This window comes from Aspergillus stella-maris, assembly GCF_047715825.1.
Source record: "Aspergillus stella-maris strain CBS 113639 unplaced genomic scaffold BDV14scaffold_4, whole genome shotgun sequence".
Classification (NCBI taxonomy): Eukaryota; Fungi; Ascomycota; class Eurotiomycetes; order Eurotiales; family Aspergillaceae; genus Aspergillus; species Aspergillus stella-maris.
The window spans coordinates 372292-395047 of NW_027396798.1; the positions used below are offsets into that span (position 1 = coordinate 372292).

Sequence of the window (22756 nt, forward strand, 5' to 3'; positions counted from 1 at the left end):
TCTTATCGATAAGCACCGAGATCGGGGAGCAGCTTCACCGCCTGTGATAAGGGTTCTTGCCTTAACTTTATGGTGTCGATCTTATCTCCTTCTCTCCGCGTCGCCGACCGCGCAATTTTCCTGTTCGCGTGCTGCGTCGTTGTTCCTTTCTTGCAACTTCCTATGACTTACAGATACTTTTACTAAGGAATTCAAGATTTTCAGCATTTCTGGAACCTGCTTTATATCGCCCTATCCCCTGACGACAGCTCACCGCCGCTTGCTGGGACACGCACCGCAGCCGGAGCCACATCCAGCCAAGTTCGCATTATCCACCACCCGCGGAAGAGCCCCTGTCGTTGCGTTGGCCTGCAACAAGCAAGAAATTGGTTGGTGCTTGCTTTGTTAGGCTTCGAAATCATTCATACTATATTGAAGACACAATACCACGGCAATTTGTCAATGTCGCTCTTCTAACGGCCATCCCTACGCCGGTGCGCGGAGCGCATGTGACTAGGACCAGCGTGACGGTGAAGACCAGATATTGAAGCAATACGAAGACTGCGCTCTATCCACCAGCGCGAGATATATAAACCAGGTCCATTTGATCAGATTGGAAGAACGTGATCCAGGCGTGTGGTGCTGCACCCAATTGGCCGTCTGTCGCTATGCCCGCAAACACCTCCGCGCCGGGCAATGCCCCCAGGATCAACCCGTACGAAACCAACCTCGATCTCATCCCAGAAGATGACCCATTCCGACAACGGAGCATACACTACGGTCGCTACCTGCCGCAGCCCGATGACTTTACGCCCAAGTACAGCGGTTGGTACAACCACGACCCCGACGTACAAGCGTACTGGGAAGAAACCGTGCAGTCGCTTTGGACACCGGAGAACTCTTTACGCGTGGACGGTACACGACAGGCGTATGCTGCTGGCAGCATCCTTATTCGGGTTGACGAAGAAGATGCGACGGGTGCGGCGGCCCAGAAGTTTTCGCTGCTGAATGCGAACGAGCTCGGTGCGTCAAAGAGGGCAGAGGAGACACTGGAGGAGTTGCAAGTTGCTGTGCCGAAGATCCTCTTCTACGGGACGATATCTGGGAAGAATGTCACGGTCGAGTCTAGACTTCCTGGGGTTTCGCTGGATGTCGCCTGGAGACATCTTTCCCCGCAGCAGATTGAGCTCATGAAGCAGCAGTGTCGCATCGTGTCGGACCGGATAAGCAACGATACTGGCCCCGGCCACCCATCCTACGTATGCAGCGAGCTCAATTCGCATTCATCGGGGTCCGGAGAATTGGAACACAGCATACTCTTTGGGGAGAACGAAGCACGCGGGAATTTTCCCCTTGTCCACAACAACATGCTTTTACACAATATCGTCGTGAATAACCATCGGATCATGGGTCTCATCGGCTGGCGAGAAGCAGGGTACTTTGGCTTCGTCAAGACAGACAAAGTACACCGACAAGTCAGGGTCCCGAAGTTAATCTCTGAAGCTGAATCCGGCGTCGGTCTACAGAACCTTATAACTTGGGCTGATCTTTACGATGGTCTTCCTGGAATAACGCCTCATCAACCAACACCTCCCGCACCATCGGTCAAGGTTGAGCCATCTGCTCCGAATCTCGAAGGTGTGCCTCTGAGCACCGAGGCAGATCCCACCACAGAGGAGCACCCAACACCAAAGAAGATTGCGAGCCTGAAAACCCGCGAAGCTTCGCGGGCATCCTCATCGGATCGTTCCTCCCCTGCGGGGTCGATCAAACCGCCTGCTAAACGCGCAGCGCTTGGGACTAAGAAAGGAATTGGAAGAAAGACCTCGACTAAGAAGCGCAAGACCGATAACGACAATGAGAGTATTGACAGCCGCCGCTCTGCAACGCCCTCATCATCTCGTGCAAGCAAGGCGCCTGGGATGAGGAAGCAAAGCTCGGCTTCGCTAGCAAACTCGCCAGCGCCTGAGCCGAAGAAGAGGGGGGGCAAGAAAACTAAGGCGGGGGTAGACGAGGACGAAGAGGAAGATGGAGAGGAAGACACTGATGAAGGCGAGATATTCTGCATCTGCCGAAGGCCTGACAATCATACCTGGATGATTGGATGTGATGGCGGTTGTGAGGATTGGTTTCATGGGAAGTGTGTCAATATTGACCCGCGCGATGCCGAGCTCATCGAGCGGTATATTTGTAAGTATCACCTAATTTTCTATTTGACTATATATACTGACCAGCTTAGGTCCAAACTGCAAGGAAAGAGGCAAAGGATGGACAACATGGAAGCCGATGTGCCGACTGGTAGAGTGCCGCAAGCCCGCGCGCTTCATCGGTCCCAATCCTAGCAAGTACTGCTCAGACGAACACGGGCTCGAATTCATGCGACAGAAGTGCGGACTGCCCAACCCGAATCTCTCAGCACAATTAATCAGTCAAAGACCAAAGTCGATGCTCAGAACCGCCCTTAATGGCTCTCGCACCCACACCCCAACACCAGTCGACGATGACAGCGAATACGACTCACACATCGAAGACGAACAAGACACCGGCATGGAAGACCTCGGAAGCAGAGGCGGCGTCCTCACACTCGGTGATCTCGCAGCCGTGATAATGGCCGTCGGCTCAGCAGAAGAATTCCGCAAACTCGGATCACACATCGTCTCGCCCCCGCCATCTCCTCCACCCGAAACAGAAGAAGAAGAAAAGGAAGGAAAAGTCAAAGAAGAAGACCCAGACTCGCCATCTGCATCCCAACCAAAGGAAAACAAACTCGGCCTCGACACATCCGTCCCAGGCTTAACCTACTCCCCCGACGAAGAGTCCAGACTCGATCAACTCCGCCAACACCGCTCCGACCTCTTCCACCGCCGCGAGATGCTCGCTGCCCGTAACACATTCCTATCCCTCGTCCGCCAACGCTCGAAATCCATCCTTGACACACTGAAGAAGAAAGACCCCAAAGGCGGCTGGAAAGATATCTGCGGCTTCGACTCGCGCTTTGCCTGGTCCGATGAGGAATTCGACGAGTGGCGTCTTTCTGAACAAGGAAAGAATGCTCTTGAGTCTGGAAATCCTGACACTCTAGCTGCTAGTTATCCCAAGTCTTATGATAGCGTTGACGTCAATGGCGACACTGCTATGGATGGAGACGAGGACAGTGTCAAGGCCTTGACGAAGGGAGTCTGTACGAAGAAGCGCTGCGAGCGGCATAAGCAGTGGATTAAAGTGCAGCAGCAGGACATTGCGTTTGAGGAGCGCACATTGGCAGATGATCTGGTAGAGTGCGAGAAGGAAGCGAAGGGCGTTGTTGAAAGAGCGGTTCTGAGAATGTGGGCTGAAGATGGCGATGCGAATGCGAATGCTCTCGCGAATGGGAATGGGCATGGCAATGCGAACGGCATTGTGCAAAATGGGAGCTGAGTTCCTAGCTCTATCTACATTCAGCCTCTAGCATTATATTTCAAGTTTAGTGGATACCCCTACATTATCTTCTTTGGAGGGCACGGAATTAGACCTAAAAGTTAGCATTTGGGGTCGGAGTTCATTTGGTCTCGTAGTTGCATAACCGGCGCACTCTCTGTATAATGCAATATACACCACATCTACATCCACAACACCTTCCAGGTAAACAACAGGAAAGAAATCAAATCACATCTAATCAATCTCGAACAACACACCCTTACTCTATGACCTTTATTCACCTCGAAACCCCTTCAACCCTAGAGCTAGGAGGCCAAACGCACCACTTCCCACTGCCCTCCCCAACCCGATCCTTAATAACCTCAACGACATTCTCCCCCCTATCCCTCGAAAGCAGTAAATGCGTATCGACCCCCTGATCAAGCGTCTTCATAAGTAGGCTCGGGAAGAGATTTGTATCTGGCGCGGTAAAGGCGGATTGGATGCCAGCGGCACTTCCACCTCCACTCCCGGTCGTTCCCGTTGCGTTACCTTCGAAACCGCATTGAGGATGGTGGGGTTGGTTGTGGGTGCGGTTCGCTTGAGACTGGTATGGACTTGGCCCAACAAGACTCGTATTAACAAGTAAAACAGAAAGACCCCCCTTACACCCCCTACTGAACCCCGTGACCGTCCTCAAAGCGCCAGCCAAAACCGCCGCACCACGAAGCGCACTCGACGACCGAATAATGGAGTCCGTTAAGCTGTCGAGTCCGACTATGATTAAGACGTTTTCTGTTGGAGACTGTTGGTCTTGGACCCCTTCTTGTTCTTGTTCTTGAGATAGTCTCTTTGATATCTCGTGGATCGCATCTATAGCTGACGCAAAGTCGTGGACTGGGAAGAGGGTTACGGCGTCGAGGAGGGAGATTGCCTTTTTCTTGGCTTCGGTTGAACTCTCTTGACCTTGGTGATGGGAGAGGAGGGATTTGAGTAGTGACTGGGGCGAGAATATATTGCTTGTTTGCGGGTGGATTATGTATGCCCTTTTAGACCTTGCTTGATGGTTGCTATGGCTGGAGAGCCAGGTTGTTAAGAGGTGCCGGGGGAACTAGATTTCGTTAATAACGGCTTTTTCGAGGGGAATAGGTGGAAAAAGCATACCTGGCCAACCTCCTCGTCATCACCCGCCTCATTCAATCGACCCCGTAATTTCGAAAACCCGATTACCTTCCCGGGGTGGAAGACGTCATCTTTCGAAGGCGGGAATAGGCCCTTTTCAATGTCGGTGGCTAGATTCCAGCTTGCCGTAGAAGAACCTGAAGGTGTTGTCTCCTGGGTAGATGTTGGTGTTGATTGAAGAAGGGAACTGGCTAGGACTGGTTCTGCTGGGGTGGTTCCAGCTCTAGATGTGTATGTGTATGTAGATGTCGATGTCATTGCGGTTGCAGTGTTGGTGGTTGAGGTGTTATGGATTGTGGGGTTGTATTTAGGTCTGCTCACTTTGTTGATAAGAATTGATTGTGGTATATGGATTTGTAAGACGCGAGCATAGCTGTAATGTTTCAGGTGGTAGTTCTATGTTATGGAGATGTTGTAGAAGTAGAACGCATGGATGGATCAGATTATTGCGGAGCCGGCGATCCCACTTTATACCTGTGTTGCAGCCTGATAACTCAGGCATACATATATTGCGCGGTGCTGTATGCTGTATAGACAGAGGTTCTATGTTCACTTTAAATCTGTACATCAAGAGCATCTACATCTTCTACAGTTGCCATTGCGTGACCATCTACGCCATCAATGACGGGCTTTTTAGTCCAAGTCCCTTTTCCATCGTGACTCCAAGGCCCATCGCATAGAATGTCCCCCAGGATAACATCAATCTCAGCTCGTACGGCCTCCATCTCATAATCGCAAGCAATAAACTTCTCAAGATAGCATTTCCTTCCTAGGCCCCTCACAGCATGGGCGATGAGCGAGTAGCCTGTTGCAAGTTCCATCCAGGGATCGCTGGGATCCATGGAGCCGCGCTGCTCCAGCTCCGTTACTCGATTGTTCTGAGTTGGGCCGAGCTGGATCTTTAGCGTGCGCAGATTTGTCATTAGTTCCACAGCTTCGAGAACTTGTTGAACGTGGTTGTAGAAGGGGAAGACGGCGACGTAGGTAAATGACGTCAAGTACGAGAGTGATGGGGATAGATGGTCGGTTTCAGTTGGTGTCCATGGGCCCCAGCGGTGGATGATCGACGGAACTTGATAGAGAAAGTACTCGTAGTGATTGTATGCTTTCAGCGAAGAGGACTCGTTGAATAACATCGATGACCACGGGAGACAGTCTAAAAGAGTAGACTGTTCATTCGAAGCTAATGCGGGCTTGCATTTCTGCCAGTCACACTCTAGCTGTACAATCTGGAAGGGTATTTCAAACGCCCAGGCATGTTCCTGAGGTACTTGCATTCCGAATATCTCCCCAATGGCCGTAGGTGGTGCGACGACTGTCAAGCGCCTGAGTGTAATTGAACTCAACAGTCGTCGCCACCACGGCGGCCCGGAACTCTCTTTGTTATTCGAGCCAATGCATCCTTTCACCACGATCGATGCTATATATCGACTCAATTCCGACTTTGAAATGAACGAGAGGTATGCCTCTATGTCTTGTATTTCGAAACAACCGTGCGAGAAGAGCGCGGGGCGAACGAGCTCGAGGAGGCGAAGGCATGACAGGGAGAGGTTCTTCAGGTCCCGCGTTCGCGATCTCGTGAGCTGATCTGTCGGAGGCTGGTGCAGGCTGTTCGAGGAGGGAGGAGAGAAAGAAAGACAGTCGATGATCTCGTCGAGCAGCTCGGTTGGTAGCAACTCGAGGGGAGACGCCATTACTGCGGTCTGTCAAGGTGATATTTGGGGAATTGTGGCATTATGAAAGGTTCCGCAGAGGGAAGTGGTCTGCCTGCAGTATTCAAGCATGGACAGGTCAATAGTAGTCAAGGTGATGGCGGAGGTAGAGTGTTGCAGGAGAGAGGAAGGAGACCCCAGAGTCCAGACGTCGTGACCCGTGAGGGTCGGGCCCACTTTTTCCGCCGATAAGACATCATCCGTGTTTCTGCACTCTACAACAAAATACAAACAATTAAACACAACAGTCTTGTTGCGAGTCATGACCACGCTAGAACACGCCTGTCATTTGTCCGTGGCGTTAGTCTGCAATTTCTCTAGCATCTCGCTCAACATGCCGGTTATAGCCTTTGAGCCGCAGTCGCAGCCTCAACGCGAGGCTGTGTCTTTTCGCCCTTTGCCCGACTAAAGCGCCAAATGCCCCATCTCTCTCGCCTTTATTTTCTTCTTCAGACAGCCTTGCAGATTGAGGTATCGGACTATTTGCTTTTCAGATTCTCTGTGCTGCTGAATGCTTAGGCAGTCATGCATCCATGATTTGATACTGGATCGACATGCAGACTATTCCGCCTACACGAGTCCCTCCGCGGCCAAAAGACAAGAGGGACTTCCGAGTAGCGATAATATGTGCTCTTCCTCTCGAAGCGGGCGCCGTGGAGGATCTTTTCGACAAGCGATACGATACAAACTATGAAAGGGCTCCAGGCGACTCAAATGCTTACTCGACTGGCGTGATAGGGCTGCATAATGTGGTCCTAGCGCACATGCCGGGGATGGGAAAGGTCGCGGCTGCCACAGCTGCAGCCTGCCTTCGTGCGACCTTTTCGGCGATTGAGCTCACTCTTGTTGTGGGTGTTTGTGGCGGGGTACCTTTGAAGCGACAAGAAGAGGAGATTCTCCTCGGTGATGTTGTCATCAGTGAAGGGCTCGTTCAGTATGACTTTGGGAGACAGTATCCTGACAACAAGTTTTTGCGAAAGGACTCGTCTCGGGATAATCTCCCGCGACCACGACCGGAGCTCCGTTCAATTCTAGCTAAGCTACAAACTCACCCAGGGCGAGGCGGCCTCGGAACTCAAATGTTGCACCATCTCGAAGTTTTACGACAAAAATCGAACAGAGCACTTTATCCGGGTGCGTCAGAAGACAAGCTGTTCGACCCTAAGTACCAGCACAAGCACCACAGACCTGAAGATTGCGATGATTGTACCTCGACTACATGTGATGACTCAATTGACAGAAATTGTGAAGAGGTTGGATGCAACAGACTTCACTTAACAAACCGTAAGCGCCGGTCTATTGCGTACAAACCGGAAATCCATCTAGGATTGTTTGCCTCTGGTGACACCGTTATGAAGTCCGGTGAAGTTCGCGACGGAGTCGCCGCTCGAGATGGTGTTATTGCATTTGAGATGGAGGGCGTTGGCATATGGGAAGCCTTTCCTCATGTTCTCGTCATCAAAGGAGTCTGCGACTATGCAGACAGCCACAAGAACAAAAGATGGCAAGCTTACGCAGCAGCTACTGCGGCTTCTGTTATGAAGGGCTTCCTAGATGAATGGAAAGCCGGTATGTTGACTAGCCGGAATACAAAGATGACGGGCGTGCTAATAACTTTACAGCTCCTTCTAATCACATACCGCAATCGTCTTTTGGTTACAACGACACGAGGCTAAGAACCAGGCAGAACCAAACTCTCGAGAAACTCTATTCATGCCCATATAAAGACCGAAAAGATCGAAATCCAGATAGGGTGTCGGGAACATGCGAGTGGTTCACAACGCATGGACACTTTCGGCAATGGCAGGACAGCACTCTCTCCAAACTGCTTTGGGTGTCTGCTGATCCAGGTTGTGGAAAGTCAGTCCTTGGCCGATATCTGGTCGACTCCATTATTCCAAGTTCCCGGTCTCGAACGACTTGCTACTTCTTTTTCAAGAACGATTTCGAAGATCAGCAAACAGCCACAGGGGCTCTCTCCTGCATACTACACCAGCTGTTTTTTCAGAAGCGGGAACTACTTACCGAGTCAATCATTGAACAATTCGAGACCAAGCCAACAATCACAGATTCCTTCAGTGAGCTCTGGGATATTTTCATGCGCGCCGCGCAAGACAACAATGCTGGCGAAATTGTTTGTTTCCTAGATGCACTAGACGAATGCAAGGACAGTGGCAGATCTAAGCTCATCAGATCAATATGCAAGCTTTACACCGTCGACAACAAAGCCAGGATCAAGTTCCTTTTGACGAGTCGTCCCTACACGGAGATCCGCCAGAAGTTCCATTCCCTCGAACAGGCAGTTCCAGTCATCCACCTGAGCGGTGAAAATGAAGAAGAGATGCAGAAAATCTCACGAGAGATTGACATATTTGTGAAAGCCAAAGTCAAGGACATTGGGGAGAAGATGAACATGAGAGACGATGAGCGAAGCCTGCTACTGAAGAAGCTTACTCGTGTTCCCAACAGGACATACTTGTGGGTCTATCTCACTTTAGACTATATCGAAAGCAGCATTGATATCGATAAATTTGGAATTATTGAAATCACCTCGCACCTCCCGGAAACCGTCAACGAAGCCTACGAAAAAATATTGTCCAAGAGTCGCGAGGTTGTTTTAACTCGACGGCTTTTGAATATCATTGTGGCAGCAACGCGCCCTTTCACCCTTGACGAGATGAATGTGGCGTTATCGCTGAAGAAAAGCCATTCCTCGTACAGCGATCTAAATCTCAGATCGACTGAACGTTTTCGCCTGGTTCTTCGTGACCTATGCGGTCTTTTTGTTACCGTTGTCGACTCGAAAATATATCTACTACATCAGACCGCAAAAGAATTCCTGCTCAACGAGAATTGTAAAGGACATTGCTCACAATCAACCGCTGGCAGCACTCGCTAGATCTGGTTGAATCGGATCGCATTCTTGCCGAAATCTGCCTCTGGCATCTATTATTTACCGAGTTTGAAACACAACCCTTGGGTAAGGGATTGAGGGCATCTGAATACATCAAACGCTTCACTTTCCTAAGCTACTCAGCTCACTACTGGATGTTCCATTTCTATGCTTCAGATATTCAAGCCGAGAGTTTGCTACCGGCACTGATGAAAGTGTGCGACGCGGAGTCTGGCCGCGGCCAGACTTGGTGGAGGCTATTTTGGCACTGGGAGTACGATGAAGAACCGGAATATTTCACTTCACTCGTCATTGCATCCTTTTGCAATCTTATACCAGTGGTCAAAGTCCTACTCCGCACCCCAGGTATAGACCTGAGGTCCAGGAATGACATTCATGACGGTCGTCAGGCGTTGCAACTAGCTGCATCCAGAGGTAACGTTCACATTGTGAGACTGCTGCTTCAAGGCCCTGGCTTTTCACTCCGGCGACCGTTAGCCAGGGGCGTCAGGATTGATGTGAAAGATAGGAGGTGGCAGACGCCATTATCGCTTGCTGCTAGATCCGGCCGTGCGGAAGTCGTTGAGATGCTTCTTTCTAAACATGCTAAGGTAGAGACCACCGACATGGGCGGCCAGTCACCACTTTCCTGGGCTGCTCACAAAGGGCACGAAGAGGTGGTGACGTTACTACTTGCCGCCGGCGCAGACACAGAGTCAAAAGATATATTCGATCAGACGCCCCTTCACCACGCCGCAGAAAACAAGCACGATGGAACGGTTAAAATTCTCCTTGATTCCGGGGCAAACATCGACGCGCGAGATGACGACTGTGTAACCGCCCTCGGCTGGGCAGCGCAACATGGACACACGAGCATGATCACACTCCTCCTTGACCGGGGAGCGGATATCGAAGCAAAGGATCGGCTCGGTCAAACACCACTGGCGTCAGCGGCTCAGTACGGGCATAAGGATGCCGTTAGGCTGCTGTGCAAGCGAGGAGCGGATAAAGACTCCAAGGACGCCAGGGGGCGCACTGTGCAGTATTGGGCTGGACAAGGGGGCATCGAGTTTCTGGAAGAATTACATGGGGTTCAGGTGCAGCAGGGGACGCGCGAGTCACACGTGCTAAAGTTGCCTATATTGCAAACCTTGCCTCCATTGCACGTATCAGAGGGCTAGCATAGTCTGGGTGTTGACTCGGGCTTAGAAGGAACAACGCCACTGAGACATCCGTCGCACCTGCCGTATATATATCAGGCGACGATCGCACCTTCCGATCCTGCGTAGTGCTGTTAACGATAAAGACAGGAGCAACGTGGATTGTATTCACCAGGAGGGAGCGACTGTGTACAACTATAACGGGCCTCATTAAATAGATCATTGTACATAATTTTAGGTAAAATAATACCCCAAGCCGCTTCGAATCCTGAGATTAAAAAAAAAAACTAAATGCAAAAGGAAATGTTGACCGACGCAGGGGTCGAACCTGCAATCTCTTGATTCGTAGTCAAGCGCCTTGCCATTGGGCCAGCCGGCCTTGCTTGTTGAAATACTTAATCATAATCAGCTACATAATTTAATAATTTATCTACAAAGCACTTGCGATGGACTTGGCTTACTTGCATCGAGAGAAAAAGAGCCATCTCTTCAGGTTTGATTCCCCAACAATGAGATTTCAAATTCTTCAACTATTTAGGCAGCCTGCTATATCCGAGCCGAGAGTATCTCGCATGATGCTGGAAGCCTACCGGTCGATATCTAAGCAATGGCAGTCTCGACCGTCGTAATATATATTTGAAGCTCGGAGTACCGTGTATACAGCCACGGATAACGGGAACAAAAGTATTTGGAATTCTGGTGTGCTAAGCCTTATACAGCTCCACAGTAGACATGTCTCGTCGTTGACTCCGCCGTTTACGCATACGAGGCTCATCCCGTTTGACGGAGCAGCAGCCTATTCAGGAACGAAAGCATATGAAGGATGGTATGATCTCATAGTTCTGGACTGGATGGCTGACAAAGTTGGTGTGCAGGTCGGCAGCTTGTGCACCCGGCATCCGGGCCCCGGCGCCCCTCACAAGCCTGCCTGGGATGCCGCCACAGCCCTCTGTTCTGGGCTTCTGGCTCCTTCCGCGAACCTCGGAGCTAACTTCATTGGCTTCCCCTCCACTATTCCACCCGTTATCCATTCATGCATTTGCCTGCGAATTGTTCAACTGCCCTATCACGCCCTCCGCGATTACTCAGATTTAGTTCCTGGCCGGTGCAAGGTTCAACGCGACAGGTACATAAGGCGACGGTTCCCAGTTCTCGGTTTCTTGGTGGTGCCACTGTTCTTCTGTCTCCGTATTTATTTAAGAGCCCCTCACGTCTATACCACCGACGTTTTCTCTCTCGACTACAACCTTTCGCACCTTTGCATACAAGCGCTCGATTCAGCACCATGTCTTCCGCTACTACCTTCTACGACTTTGAGCCCGTGGACAGTACGTCACGATCCCTGCTTACCCCTCACCCCACCCAGTACTAACATTCGCCCCCAACAGAAAAGTCCAACGCCTACCCCCTCACTCCCCTAAAAGGCAAAGTCGTGCTCGTCGTCAACACCGCCTCAAAATGCGGCTTCACACCTCAATTCAAGGGCCTCGAAACTCTCTACCAGTCGCTCAAGTCCAAGCGCCCCGACGACTTCGTCATCCTCGGCTTCCCCTGCAACCAGTTCGGCAGCCAGGACCCCGGCTCCGACGACCAGATCCAGGAGTTCTGCCAGGTGAACTACGGCGTTACATTCCCTGTTCTCGGCAAGACGGATGTGAATGGCGATAATGCGAGCCCGTTGTGGACTTGGCTTAAGGAGAGCCAGCCTGGTATTTTGGGGTTGAAGAGGATCAAGTGGAATTTTGAGAAGTTCCTCATTTCGGCTGATGGGAAGGTTGTTGGACGGTGGGCTAGTACGACTAAGCCTGAGGGGTTGGAGGAGACTATCCTTAAGGAGATTGAGAAGGCCGAGAAGGAGGGGACGTTGGCTTCGAAGAAGGGTGGTGAGGAGAGTGCCAAGTTGGCGTAATCTTATGCCTTACCTTGTTATGTACTATGATACCAGTATTTATACTTCATTTGTTTGTTTAAGTTGATGGCCGTTGGCCATTTCATTGACTATCAGTCTTGTCTGTCTTATCATGATATCACAGCATCTAATATCACCGTCAATGCGCTGCATATCTCCCTCCACGAACCTAAACACCCTGACCCTTGGGAATCAGATTCCTCAGCGACAAATCATATACCACATCCTCAACCTTCTTGACCTGCATTGCCAATTATATTAGCACCACCCACGCATCTAAACCAGAATAAAGTAAGAAATTGGGAACGTACACTATACTTAATAGCATCACTCCTCTTCCGCAGGGTATCATTCTTCAAATTCAGCAACTGAAACCCATTGAACAGCTCCTTGATGAAGTTCCCAATAACAGTGGGACGACCATAGTCGCCCAGTGTTACCGAGTTAACAGCTAGCCGAGCGAGTTCCTCGATCATCGAAATTAGAGCCAGCAGGTACTCTTCTAGCGTTAGGTGGAAGGCGTCTTCTAGTTTGAGGTTTACGGGGACTGGGAAGGGGAGGTTAGAGTTTGAAGAAGAGGTGAAGATGGGAATGGTGTACCTTCAAGAACACGCCCGACTTCCTCGATCGTCAAGAACGATTGGGTCTCAGAAGCCTTGAACTCTTTAAATCCGCCTAGCCACGCGGTGAGTTCGATTGACGCGACCTGTGCGGTGACTTGTTAGCCTATGGAATCCCCTACTCAGCCGCCGTAGCGTGATGGCAATGAAGTAGACGCACAAGATTTTGCAAATCCCTTGACCAAACACCGTTATACTTGTAAAACGGATGCTTGTCGGCGACGGCCTTTAAGCGGGTGATTTCCTCTTTTTGGGAGAGGATCTCTTGGGTTGCGTCTTGCAGCACGGGGTCGACTGTTCTTTATATTAGCGTCTCAAAATAGCTAGAATGGAGGGATAGGTAAATGAGTTGGCGTACGCTGTGCTGCTGGTGTTGAGTGTGCCCGTGAGAGAACGGCTTGGGTGGAGCGGCCTGTGGGCTGTGTTAAGATCTCTTGATTTCGCATATAGCGGGAGATACCAAGAGGGAAGATAGATGAAACGAACCTTTCCTCGCGAGATTCTGCACAGTCTCACGCAGTTCCTAAGCTGATATCAGTCTTGTGTTCTCATGTGTTCTGAAGCTAAGCTTGGCGCTCGCCTGCACTTATTCGAATGGAAAGAACATACATCGCGAACAGCAGCCTCCTCGTCAATTTTAGCCTGTAGGCTCTCGAAGATGGCGCGGTCGATCATTTTGATTTCCGTTCTGGGATGAGTTGGGTTCGTGGTGTAGATGGGACGGTGTTGATGCTTGGTGGAATTTACGTCAAGAATGAGATCTCCGCGGTCTTTGTGGGGCTGTTGCCTGAGGCTCTTATGGCATACATAGAATGAGGAGATCGGGCAATATGCATGACTAGTGCTTCCTCAAAATGTCCCATGATGAAATTTACTGATTTGAGAGTATACCAGAGGGAGATCATGTCTGGTTAAGAGGTTTATGTTTACGGGCTTTGTTATTCAGATGGTTGTTTCGGAGATTCTTTGTCATGTCTTAGGTATCATTATTCATTAATCAAGAAGTGAGCTGCCCGTAGCGGCAACACCACAAGTCAGACCCAGAGAGGTATCCTAGGATAATCAGACGTCCCATTCCACCACATAGTACAGCGTTCTCGGCAAGCGAGGACCACCTAGTACCGGTATCTCGTAGAGTAATCTGCAACCCCATTAGCAAAAACGCACACAGAGAGCAGAACAAATGAAAGTCAAAGAAGAAAACTCACCCTTAGGACTAACAACCAAACCTCTACCCTTTCTTGCCCCCTTATAAATCGTCTCAATAATATCAATAAGCTCCTGCTTATCCTCCAGCACCCAATTGAGCTTATTATTGTTACCCGTTCCAAAATCACACATGATGTGCTTGTTCCGGAAAAAGAACATGATCGTCATTGGGTCGAAGAGCTCGTACATTGTGTTGAACTCGGGGACTTCGTCGATGTCGCAGAGGTAGATTACTGCGAAGTCTGTGGTGCTCTTGGTTAGACGCTACGTTGGAAGGGATGAGTGGAGGGGTTAAGAGGGCTCACTCTTTACGCGCTCGGCTAGCTTGAAGAGGACTTCGTCTTGACGCATGCCTGTGGTGGTGGTGGTGTTAGTGATGTCACTTTTGGTGTTGCTTCGCTGTTGAGCTCAACCCAAGTCATTTTAAGGTCAAGGGAAGTAGGTGGACATACAATCAACGTCATGGTCCCGACCAAATCGGATAACCTGGTTCACAATTAACATCTGATGTTCAATCATGGAGCAGAATACATACGACAAGTCTATCCTCCTCGGAAAGAATAGCCTGGTCAACGTGCCAAGCCGTGCGCAAATGAGGCAGGACGACGGAACCCATGTCGACAGATACAAGTAATCAAGACTTTTGGGAAGGGTGATAGTATATCTAGTTCGTTGGAAGAAGTTGTCTTTGACAGGCAGAGTTATGTTGCGGATCACGTGGACAATTTTTATGTTGCGGCTGCCCAAGACCGGCCTGTCCCTCTTATCGATGTGAAGGTGGACAGGCGGTGTGTGTGATTTTATGGCAGAACGCTTTGTTTGGTTAATATATCCAATTGTGACTCGTTCTTTCAACAATCAAGGCCGGCTGGCCCAATGGCAAGGCGCTTGACTACGAATCAAGAGATTGCAGGTTCGACCCCTGCGTCGGTCAACATTTCTTTTTCGCTTTTCAATTTTTTTTTTTTCTTTCTTTCCGGCCTTGACGCCCGATGCGAGACGACTCAGCAACATCTGAATTTATGATGTCCAGTTTCTGTCCCTCGTAGATTAACTTTTGTACTCTTATATCATCATGTTCAAAGACATTTCATTTCATTTCTACAGCTGGGCGAATTCTATTTGTTTTCCTCGGTCCCCATATCCAATCTGTGCGACGCTATTTGATCGGTTCTATATCTCTGACCAACTGCTCGCGATTATCTTGAAGGCCTTATCTTTTATGTCTCAGACAGTCCGGCGCAGATAGTGGTTTGCACCTGGTGACACACGTCGATGTTGACGACAGATTTGGGATGAGGTCTGGGAGCTCGTGGGTGCGTCTCGCGTCGACAGGTATTCCTGACCCTCATCAATTCGCTCCGCGTAACGATACGGGCCTCGGTGGTTGGGCGCTGGCGCGTGTTTTCTGGGCCGACGAGGAGGATTGGGACAGACAAATCTGCAGTCGACGAAGTCCCCGAAGCTTGACAGATAAGAGACTCTGAAAGCTCAGGCCCGTTCACCATAAAAAGGCCACAGCCATACCATCATCCACCGCGGAAGTGTTCAGGTAGACATCCTCATCCATTTCTTGATTCCAAGAGCCAGCCCGTTACTCATTGCTCTCCTCGTTCAACACGTCAACGTCCAACTCCTCCATGACCCCAAGGACAACCCCCAGACTTTCCATAAACCCGTTAACCGCAACTCGCAACATGCGGTTGGTCGTAGCCTTGTAGGTTGTCTCAAGAACCGTCTTTCCCTCATCACCTTCCTTTCCTTGGTCTTCGGCATTGGGTGCCTTCAGAGCGAACGATCGCCGGACGTGGGGAGAGAGCTCGGCGTCGACTTCAAGGGCACGGAGGGCAGAGGAGGCAAGGCGATTGCTTGGGAGGGGGAGGGAGATTGTGCTATGGAAATGTTAGTTTGGCGGGGTAGTGGGGAGGTTTGTCTCTCGACTTACAGGGTGCAGGGGAACTCGGTGTCGGAGGGCTGCGTAGTAGACATTTTGAAAGAGAAGGTTGGGCTCTGAGAAGACTTCTGAAGATAAGTTTTGAGTTGTATGAAGTTTGATGCTGTTCCTTGCGCAAGAAATGCTTCGCAATCTTGAAACCTCCGCGGGGAGCTGATTAGTCATTGTGATTGGTGCTTCCTTCCTTTTTGGGCTGAACGCGCTCCTTCCCTTCCTCACTCCTTTTGCGTCTCTCTTTACTTCTGACAACTATTTGGGGTGACTCTGACAAATAGCATTATACTGCGCAATGAGATTATTTTGATATTGTCTTTATTAATTATATCCATAGGATCATACGGTAAAAATACATCTCGGTCAAACGTCCACTGAGTCCCGATTGTAGGAACTTTGGTCAGCTCCATGATCAGAAACAACATCACATCCCACAGTCAAATACCCTGCCACAAAACATTTCAAACTGTCTATTGCGACTGCGAGAGGAGCTTGTTGAGGTTGGCAAGGCCAGCTATGCGTTGTGGTCAGCAGACAAGCCGGTTGAATATCAATGACAAGACTTACTGGTACCACCGACAACTGTCAAAAGGTCTTGAAGGCCGGCCTCATCAACCTCGCCACTTCGAATACCGCTCACGAGCTTCTCAGATAGAATGCCGAAATCAGGAACCTGGTCATTGAAACCGATAGCTAGACGTATGTTAGCACCATCTTCAACCGACGAGATTAGGAGACATACTGTTGACGACTGTGGTAACAACGCCACCAATGGTGTCAAGGACACCCTGCAGCAGTTCGTTGGAGTCAACAGCGCCGACAACGCTGCCGACCAAGCCGTTCAGCAGGTCATGAATTCCGGATAGTTCTAGAGCAGTCAGCTTGAAACCTTATTGACATGTTGGCGGGCTCAGTACATACCGTTTGAGACTACGGAGAGGTCTTTGACTATGGAACCGCCGGCAATAGCACTCTCGACGTCGCTGATAACACCATCCAAATGAGTGACGGTGGTCTGAACCTGAGTCAAGTCGAGGATGGGGACAGCCGCAGCAGCAGCAGTGCTAGCAATAGCAAGAGAGGCGATGATTCCGGTGAACTTCATTATGAACGATGAATGGTAGGAAAGGTAAAGACGACTGGAGAAACTGGTAGGCTTCAGAATAGACAGACTGGAAGGAAGCTTTGAGCGCTGGTTGAGAGAAAGAGAGCGCATCCTTCGGGATTTACGACGGATTAAATACACTTCATTATGGACACTCCCAATCCCCTATTTATTTGGCACAACGCCCAAGCTGACATTGGTTTTGCAGATCTGGAGCGGTCCGGACGACGCTTGAGGCATATAACCTCAGAAGAACGAAAAATGACGCCTGTAATATGAGGCCCGTTAAAGAGCGATCGACAATAGACAAAAGATATCCGGGCCAATGATATTGCTCTACTTTAGTCCGAGGATGGCTATTGTGATCCTCTACCGGCTGTGAGGGCGAAGTATAGAGGTTTCCTAGGTACGACTGCGGTCGAACGGACCAAAAGTTTCGAAGTACCTCCTCGTATCTCAGACTCAGAGGCAATGCGCTGGAAGAAACCCTGGCCTTCAGGCCTTCAGCTTCTTTGGCCATGGAAAGCTGGCTTTCACAATGTCTCCTGAGTACCCTTGATGTGATGGCACCATACGTACAGACAAAGCGCGACAGAAGAGATTACATGATGCTGATCTCTCCCGACTCTTTCTTTGAGCCATGACCGATGCGAGAACAACCCGCCGGGAAGCAGGGAGCAAGAAGCATTACCTTTGGTTCTGCAGGCAAATAGTGGTCCCGTAATTCCTCCTGTATCCACCCAAGCAGCAGCGCCAGGAATCGGATGCCGTATGCCCGACTCTTGTTCACGCCATACGCCAATTCTTCAATGAAAGCAGCTTAGCTATAGGATCACTATCCTTCCAATGCCCCGTTTCTCTCAAGTCAATGACGCAGTCTTTCTCGGCAGTGGCGTACCTTGGTATTGCTTGTCTACGACAATACAGAGTAGATGAGTTGCAGGCGGTGCATAGTCGCGAACTGCGACAGCTCAACGTCGATTTCCCCTCGAAAAACACCCGGAGCTGACAGTCTGGCTCTGGCCAAAAATTAGCAGAGGCGCCATTGAGAGACATCCATGGGCAAAGCTCGCCTGGTCCCTGAATCCCGCATCCCGCTAGAGGTACCCACACTAACGATCTACACAACGCGCCAATGACTGGAGGCGCCGAAAGAGCCTAAAAGCACGACAGGTGAAGGTGTCATCGACAATAATTTGCTCATAAGCAGTTCGTTTGGTGTCATTGTGTTTTATGGCTGAACGAGTAATGCTCTGGCCCAACCCTCCCCTGCAAGGGCATACCTCGAGTCGAGTCCACCTCGACAATGGATCGCCCACTATGGAAAGTTCAGGTGGCGCATTTTGTTATCTAAGCCTATTTCGAATTATTATAAGAGAAGTCGATGGCTCTGCCTAATGGCACACGTTGTCGCTCCACAATCAGCTCGAATCGAGCGATTGATCTTGCTGAGAATGTCTGGTTCGTCCACATTGTCATGCGATGCATTGTCTTTAGGGTTGAGATCTGTATTGGGAATGGGGCGTCCATGATTCTCAAGCTTGAATTCGTGGGGTAGGATACTCAGTGCACATGGACTTCTTTCGAGGTTGGAGCTATCTCTCGACAGTCCAACTCTGTTGCCTGGAATACGAGACGCGCCCGGCCAAGGAACCTTGGCCCTCCATGCCGTTCTATTTAGAGTTAAAAGAGGCCGATGCACTCGTATTCCTGTGTGCCGTCAGTAAAGACGCGGGAAACGGAAGGCACTTAAATAATGCCCCTGCGGCTCTGGCACGATGTCGCGAAAAGATCTATTTCAAAGTATCGAGTCTTCTACAAGGTAATACAAAATGCGAAACCCTTATCTGCTCCTCTGCACAATCACATTCCTCTACGGTTCTAGAGCGCTAGCACAGACCAGCACAAACACTGCATCTCCGGAACCCTCTCCAGCACCAACAAGCGCCGCCATCGTCCGCCCCTCCAGCGGCGAAACAATCACAGTCGGAGCACCATACACCATCTCCTGGTCTCCACCCCCCGCAAGCTCCGGACCCCTAGCAATCGAACTCTTCGGCAAAGTCGGTGCTCTCTGGCGCCTCGGCCCAAACGATACAACCTGCGACGGGTGGCTTATAAATACCGAATGCGATAAATTCGATGTTGATATTCCAGCCGGGAGTACAAGTTACGGTACGAGACTAACCCAGACTTGATTCAACAGTACTAGTTCATTGGAGCTAACTTGACTGGTACTTGGTCACAGTATGGAATCTCTCGGCTCCATACGAAAACTGGCAACTCCTCTACGACGAACTCCCCTTTACAATGGGTCTCTACGAGGATAGTCTTGAGCGCGGCGAGTTACCTGAAAGTGATGCGGAGTGGTATTGGAGTGTGGAGTTTATGCTTGCGGAGGGGAAGAGCTCGACTACCACGACGAGAAGTACGACTACGTCAAGTACAACTGGTACGACGGCGACTTCAACGGCGGAACCTGATGGGACGGAAGCAGAGGACGGAAGTAGTACGACTGATGATAGTGGTGATGCAGTGCCGACTGATGGGGGGTGTGTTCTGGCGCCGGGGTCGAAGGTAGGGGTTGCCCTAGTTGCTGCTTGGGCTCTTACATACTTGGCGTAGCTAAATGTCTCCTATGGGAATGATGATTACATTGAAGTACTCGAAACAGAAAAAAAAGATCTAATTAGCCAACAGCCTCTAATCATGAGTGATTCGATTTTGTTTTACTATCTACGTATAGCTTCATCCCTTTGTTACTTAGAACCGGCTCAACCAACACACCACTCCCCCTCAACATCCCAATCCCCCTGAACAGAAATTCTCGGAAGCTTCTCCTGCACAACATCAAGTGGTCTCTCCACCAGCCCCCGGAAATGTACTCTCTTCACCGAAGCAGCCTGTGCTTCTAAGTCCTGCGTCTCGTGGAATTCCAGCAGAACCCCGTGGTTCTTGAAGGGGTCATGGATTGAGGCGCGGCGGCGGGTTAAAATCGCCAGACGGTCTAGGATACCGTCTTTAATGAGTTCTGACCAAGTTCTATACTTTCTCCAAGAGACAGGGATTGATTCGGAGTTGAACTGGACGCGGAAAGTGGCGTTTCCTGGACCGACGAATCCGTCGTCTTTCACCGATATCTCAAAGTCCACAGGGTCACTAAGATTGGTATTTGTTTCCTTTTTAGAGATAATGGGTACCCCTTTCAATCGCAACGCAGGGAGCCGCACAGTAAACCCTGAACTATCGGCCTCCACGGTACCGCGCTCACTGCTCGCCCATTGCCCCTGTGAAGAGCCAGGACTCGCGTCCAGCAGCGACATAGGTGCCCATTTCCAGCCATCCGTTTGCATGCGTGGCGCGGTCCAGAGTAAGACAGATAAGGGGAGCTTCCCAACCTGCATAAGCAGTGTCCTGATTCTCGCCTCTTGACACTCCGTCAATTTCGCATGCGGATCGAATCCAAGGGCTTGAGCAATATAGCGCAGCGGCGCATACGAATCCAAAACCGTAAGCCAGTACCGTGCCCTGGGTTTAAGCGACGAAATGGATGTGATCTGCGCCGTATCAGTCCCCAACATCTGCCCGAAACAAATAGCCTCATCTTCAGCCTTTGTAGCCGTGCGTCCCCGAAACGCAAGATAGACGCCGTTGAAATAGAACTGTATATCTTCCCTCGTGGCTTTTGCAGCGCGAGACTCGAGCCAGAATTCATCGCGGATATTGCGCGTGCCGTAGTTTGAGTGTTTGATGACGGGGCAGAAGACGCGCGTTTGGATGTTAACGCTCATGTCGTCGTCTATATCTGAAAATTCAGAGGCGAGGTTTTTGGCTTGTAGAGCGGGTTGCCAGATTTCGTACGCTTTGTGCGCGGCGTGGACTGTGTCGATGTGTGACGCGTCGTCCTCCAGACCGGGGACTGGTTCTCGAGGTAACAAGATAAGGGCTCTCGCGAGTTGAAGCGCGCTTGGTTCAGAGAGGACATTCTCTGTTCCTCGCTGCTCAAGCATACCGGAGACAGCAACGATATTCTTCGCTGCGTAGGATCGATCAAAGACGACGTTTGATGAGACTGCGCCGCTCCTAAACTGGAAGAGTAATTCTTTGCCGACGCGGCCTTCTAGGAGTGTCCATGCTCTCGTCACCCAGGGGCAGTACTTGATTCGCATGTTCATTTCGACCCAGTCCATGGATGTGTCCTGCGCCATGAGGGAGTTGTCAAGGGCGAGTGTCTTGTCTGAGCCTCTGAATGTGGTGTTCATTCGGTTGATGGCTAGTTTTCTGTACTTGGAGTATTCGTCTGCGACGGGGATGCAGAGGGTGTCGAGCCAGAATTTGACAGGGGAGGTAGACTCTGCGCTCGAGTCTTCGTTTGGGTTTGAGTCGGAGTATAACAAGTCAACAAGACCCTGGATATACGCAATTTGGCAATACGGAATCGTATTATCATGTGGGTTTCCCAACCCATCAGACCAGACGTGCGAGATCGTCACGTAGATAGGATCATCACTCCCTTTACCCGCAGCACAAACCTCAACTTCCCTTCCATTCTCATGCAGATTCACAAGCGGGTACCCTCCGTCGCCAATAACCTTCACCACATCTTCAACCTTCGGCCCCAAGCTCCAACACATCTCATCTCCTTTACAATCTGGCCGATGACGAGTCCTATAACTAGGCTCATAAATCTGATGCGCCATGCACCCGCCAAAAGCCGTACACTGACTATGATCCTTTCCTAGGCCCGTCCTATCGATTCGAGATAGATAGAAACGCGTCGAACAATCCGTTTCACGCTTCAATTTGGCGATTTCGGCTGCGCACCAGCCTGCTTCTTTAAGTGCGATATCAAGGGCCGGGAAATACCATTCTAGGACGGGGAGATTCACTTCGTATGTGTAGATGTTTATGTCGATTCTCGCGCGGCGGAGATACTCGACTAATGTGATTATCGAGAAGAGGGTTGCCGTTTGGGTTGACCAGCTTTCCCCATCCGTTCTCTTCCCACTCGGATCTTGGGCGCTCTGCGCTGCGAGGGCATTAACGACTGTGTTTGTGAGCTCAACGCACCGGTCTAGATTCGCGGAGTGCTCGTCAATCCAGTCGCGGGTGCCGTGCGCCACGGAAGCGGCCCAGTACCATATATACCGGGTTAGTTCCTTTGTCGTGATGATTGGGTCCATTGCTTCTGAGGGGTCTCGAGCGAGGAAGTGCTCTGGGTTGAATGCCATTTCGTCTGTGCCGAATGCTTCGGCTAGGAGGCCGAAGTAGAGCCATGACTGGAGGAAGGCCAGTGGTGGCGTGGTCCCGTCCAAGGGAGAGCTACCGCTTGTAGGAATCTCAAATCCATGCTTTGAGGGAAACGATTGAAAATATTCAAGACCTTGGCTCCTGCTTGGGTACACCCATTTGCGTGACTTGTCGAGAAGTGGGATCGTGAGGTGGGCCGTTGAAAGAGAAGAGGACTGGATTTGCGGGATGTGATCCATTGCGAGTTCAAAGCCCTAAGACAGCCTTCAAGGTCCCTGGATTCGAAAAAGTGAGAAAAGTTGAGGTACAAGTTGGGGGAGTAAGCAGAAGTGGTGGAATACGAGCTGAGATGAGCTGAAACGGCCCCGCGCTAACGGCGAACAGATTAGTATC

At 50.5% G+C, this 22756-nt stretch overlaps 11 protein-coding genes and 2 non-coding genes across 13 annotated transcripts; 5 read left to right on the forward strand and 8 right to left on the reverse strand.

The window, feature by feature from the left end:
* Positions 1-135: 135 nt before the first annotated feature.
* Positions 136-3526, forward strand: BDV14DRAFT_164853 (putative PHD transcription factor). Its single transcript, XM_073767250.1, has 2 exons — positions 136-2169; positions 2219-3526. Exons 1-2 carry the CDS (start codon positions 648-650, stop codon positions 3394-3396), a joined length of 2700 nt encoding a protein of 899 aa, XP_073632567.1. The 5' UTR covers positions 136-647; the 3' UTR covers positions 3397-3526.
* A 17-nt stretch (positions 3527-3543) lies between these two features.
* Positions 3544-4982, reverse strand: BDV14DRAFT_164854 (uncharacterized protein). Its single transcript, XM_073767251.1, has 2 exons — positions 4540-4982; positions 3544-4486 (listed from the first exon to the last, which is right to left on the reverse strand). The coding sequence occupies exons 1-2, from the start codon at positions 4813-4815 to the stop codon at positions 3674-3676; spliced, it is 1089 nt and encodes a 362-aa protein (XP_073632568.1). The 5' UTR covers positions 4816-4982; the 3' UTR covers positions 3544-3673.
* Positions 4983-6385, reverse strand: BDV14DRAFT_164855 (F-box domain protein). Its single transcript, XM_073767252.1, has one exon. It carries the CDS (start codon positions 6249-6251, stop codon positions 5112-5114), a length of 1140 nt encoding a protein of 379 aa, XP_073632569.1. The 5' UTR covers positions 6252-6385; the 3' UTR covers positions 4983-5111.
* Positions 6386-6707: 322 nt separating this feature from the next.
* BDV14DRAFT_85468 (nucleoside phosphorylase domain-containing protein) lies at positions 6708-9256 on the forward strand. The gene is made up of 2 exons (XM_073777696.1): positions 6708-7838; positions 7892-9256. The coding sequence occupies exons 1-2, from the start codon at positions 6824-6826 to the stop codon at positions 9166-9168; spliced, it is 2292 nt and encodes a 763-aa protein (XP_073632570.1). The 5' UTR covers positions 6708-6823; the 3' UTR covers positions 9169-9256.
* A 1373-nt stretch (positions 9257-10629) lies between these two features.
* On the reverse strand, positions 10630-10701 carry BDV14DRAFT_t22. Its single transcript has one exon. It is a non-coding gene; the product is annotated as a tRNA-Arg (tRNA).
* A 906-nt stretch (positions 10702-11607) lies between these two features.
* BDV14DRAFT_195871 (glutathione peroxidase) lies at positions 11608-12231 on the forward strand (the record flags this gene model as incomplete). Its single annotated transcript, XM_073772318.1, has 2 exons — positions 11608-11650; positions 11711-12231. 2 exons carry the CDS (start codon positions 11608-11610, stop codon positions 12229-12231), a joined length of 564 nt encoding a protein of 187 aa, XP_073632571.1.
* Positions 12232-12315: 84 nt separating this feature from the next.
* On the reverse strand, positions 12316-13589 carry BDV14DRAFT_85478 (translin). The gene is made up of 7 exons (XM_073777697.1): positions 13461-13589; positions 13338-13374; positions 13210-13263; positions 13012-13145; positions 12832-12937; positions 12543-12778; positions 12316-12472 (listed from the first exon to the last, which is right to left on the reverse strand). Exons 1-7 carry the CDS (start codon positions 13524-13526, stop codon positions 12401-12403), a joined length of 705 nt encoding a protein of 234 aa, XP_073632572.1. The 5' UTR covers positions 13527-13589; the 3' UTR covers positions 12316-12400.
* Positions 13590-13803: 214 nt separating this feature from the next.
* Positions 13804-14779, reverse strand: BDV14DRAFT_85513 (DIM1 family thioredoxin-like protein). The gene is made up of 5 exons (XM_073777698.1): positions 14596-14779; positions 14513-14546; positions 14366-14413; positions 14060-14302; positions 13804-13992 (listed from the first exon to the last, which is right to left on the reverse strand). The coding sequence occupies exons 1-5, from the start codon at positions 14674-14676 to the stop codon at positions 13967-13969; spliced, it is 432 nt and encodes a 143-aa protein (XP_073632573.1). The 5' UTR covers positions 14677-14779; the 3' UTR covers positions 13804-13966.
* Positions 14780-14922: 143 nt separating this feature from the next.
* On the forward strand, positions 14923-14994 carry BDV14DRAFT_t20. The gene has a single exon. It is a non-coding gene; the product is annotated as a tRNA-Arg (tRNA).
* Positions 14995-15122: 128 nt separating this feature from the next.
* BDV14DRAFT_164863 (CTAG/PCC1 family protein) lies at positions 15123-16181 on the reverse strand (the record flags this gene model as incomplete). The annotated part of the gene is made up of 2 exons (XM_073767253.1): positions 16006-16181; positions 15123-15952 (listed from the first exon to the last, which is right to left on the reverse strand). Coding segments are annotated over exons 1-2 (338 nt in total), but the record flags the coding sequence as incomplete, so codon positions are not given.
* A 297-nt stretch (positions 16182-16478) lies between these two features.
* Positions 16479-17113, reverse strand: BDV14DRAFT_195875 (uncharacterized protein; the record flags this gene model as incomplete). Its single annotated transcript, XM_073772319.1, has 4 exons — positions 16479-16522; positions 16576-16701; positions 16751-16876; positions 16930-17113. 4 exons carry the CDS (start codon positions 17111-17113, stop codon positions 16479-16481), a joined length of 480 nt encoding a protein of 159 aa, XP_073632575.1.
* A 1832-nt stretch (positions 17114-18945) lies between these two features.
* On the forward strand, positions 18946-19738 carry BDV14DRAFT_195876 (uncharacterized protein; the record flags this gene model as incomplete). Its single annotated transcript, XM_073772320.1, has 2 exons — positions 18946-19288; positions 19362-19738. The coding sequence occupies 2 exons, from the start codon at positions 18946-18948 to the stop codon at positions 19736-19738; spliced, it is 720 nt and encodes a 239-aa protein (XP_073632576.1).
* A 70-nt stretch (positions 19739-19808) lies between these two features.
* On the reverse strand, positions 19809-22668 carry BDV14DRAFT_164865 (uncharacterized protein). The gene has a single exon (XM_073767254.1). The coding sequence runs from the start codon at positions 22600-22602 to the stop codon at positions 19888-19890; it is 2715 nt and encodes a 904-aa protein (XP_073632577.1). The 5' UTR covers positions 22603-22668; the 3' UTR covers positions 19809-19887.
* Positions 22669-22756: the final 88 nt, after the last annotated feature.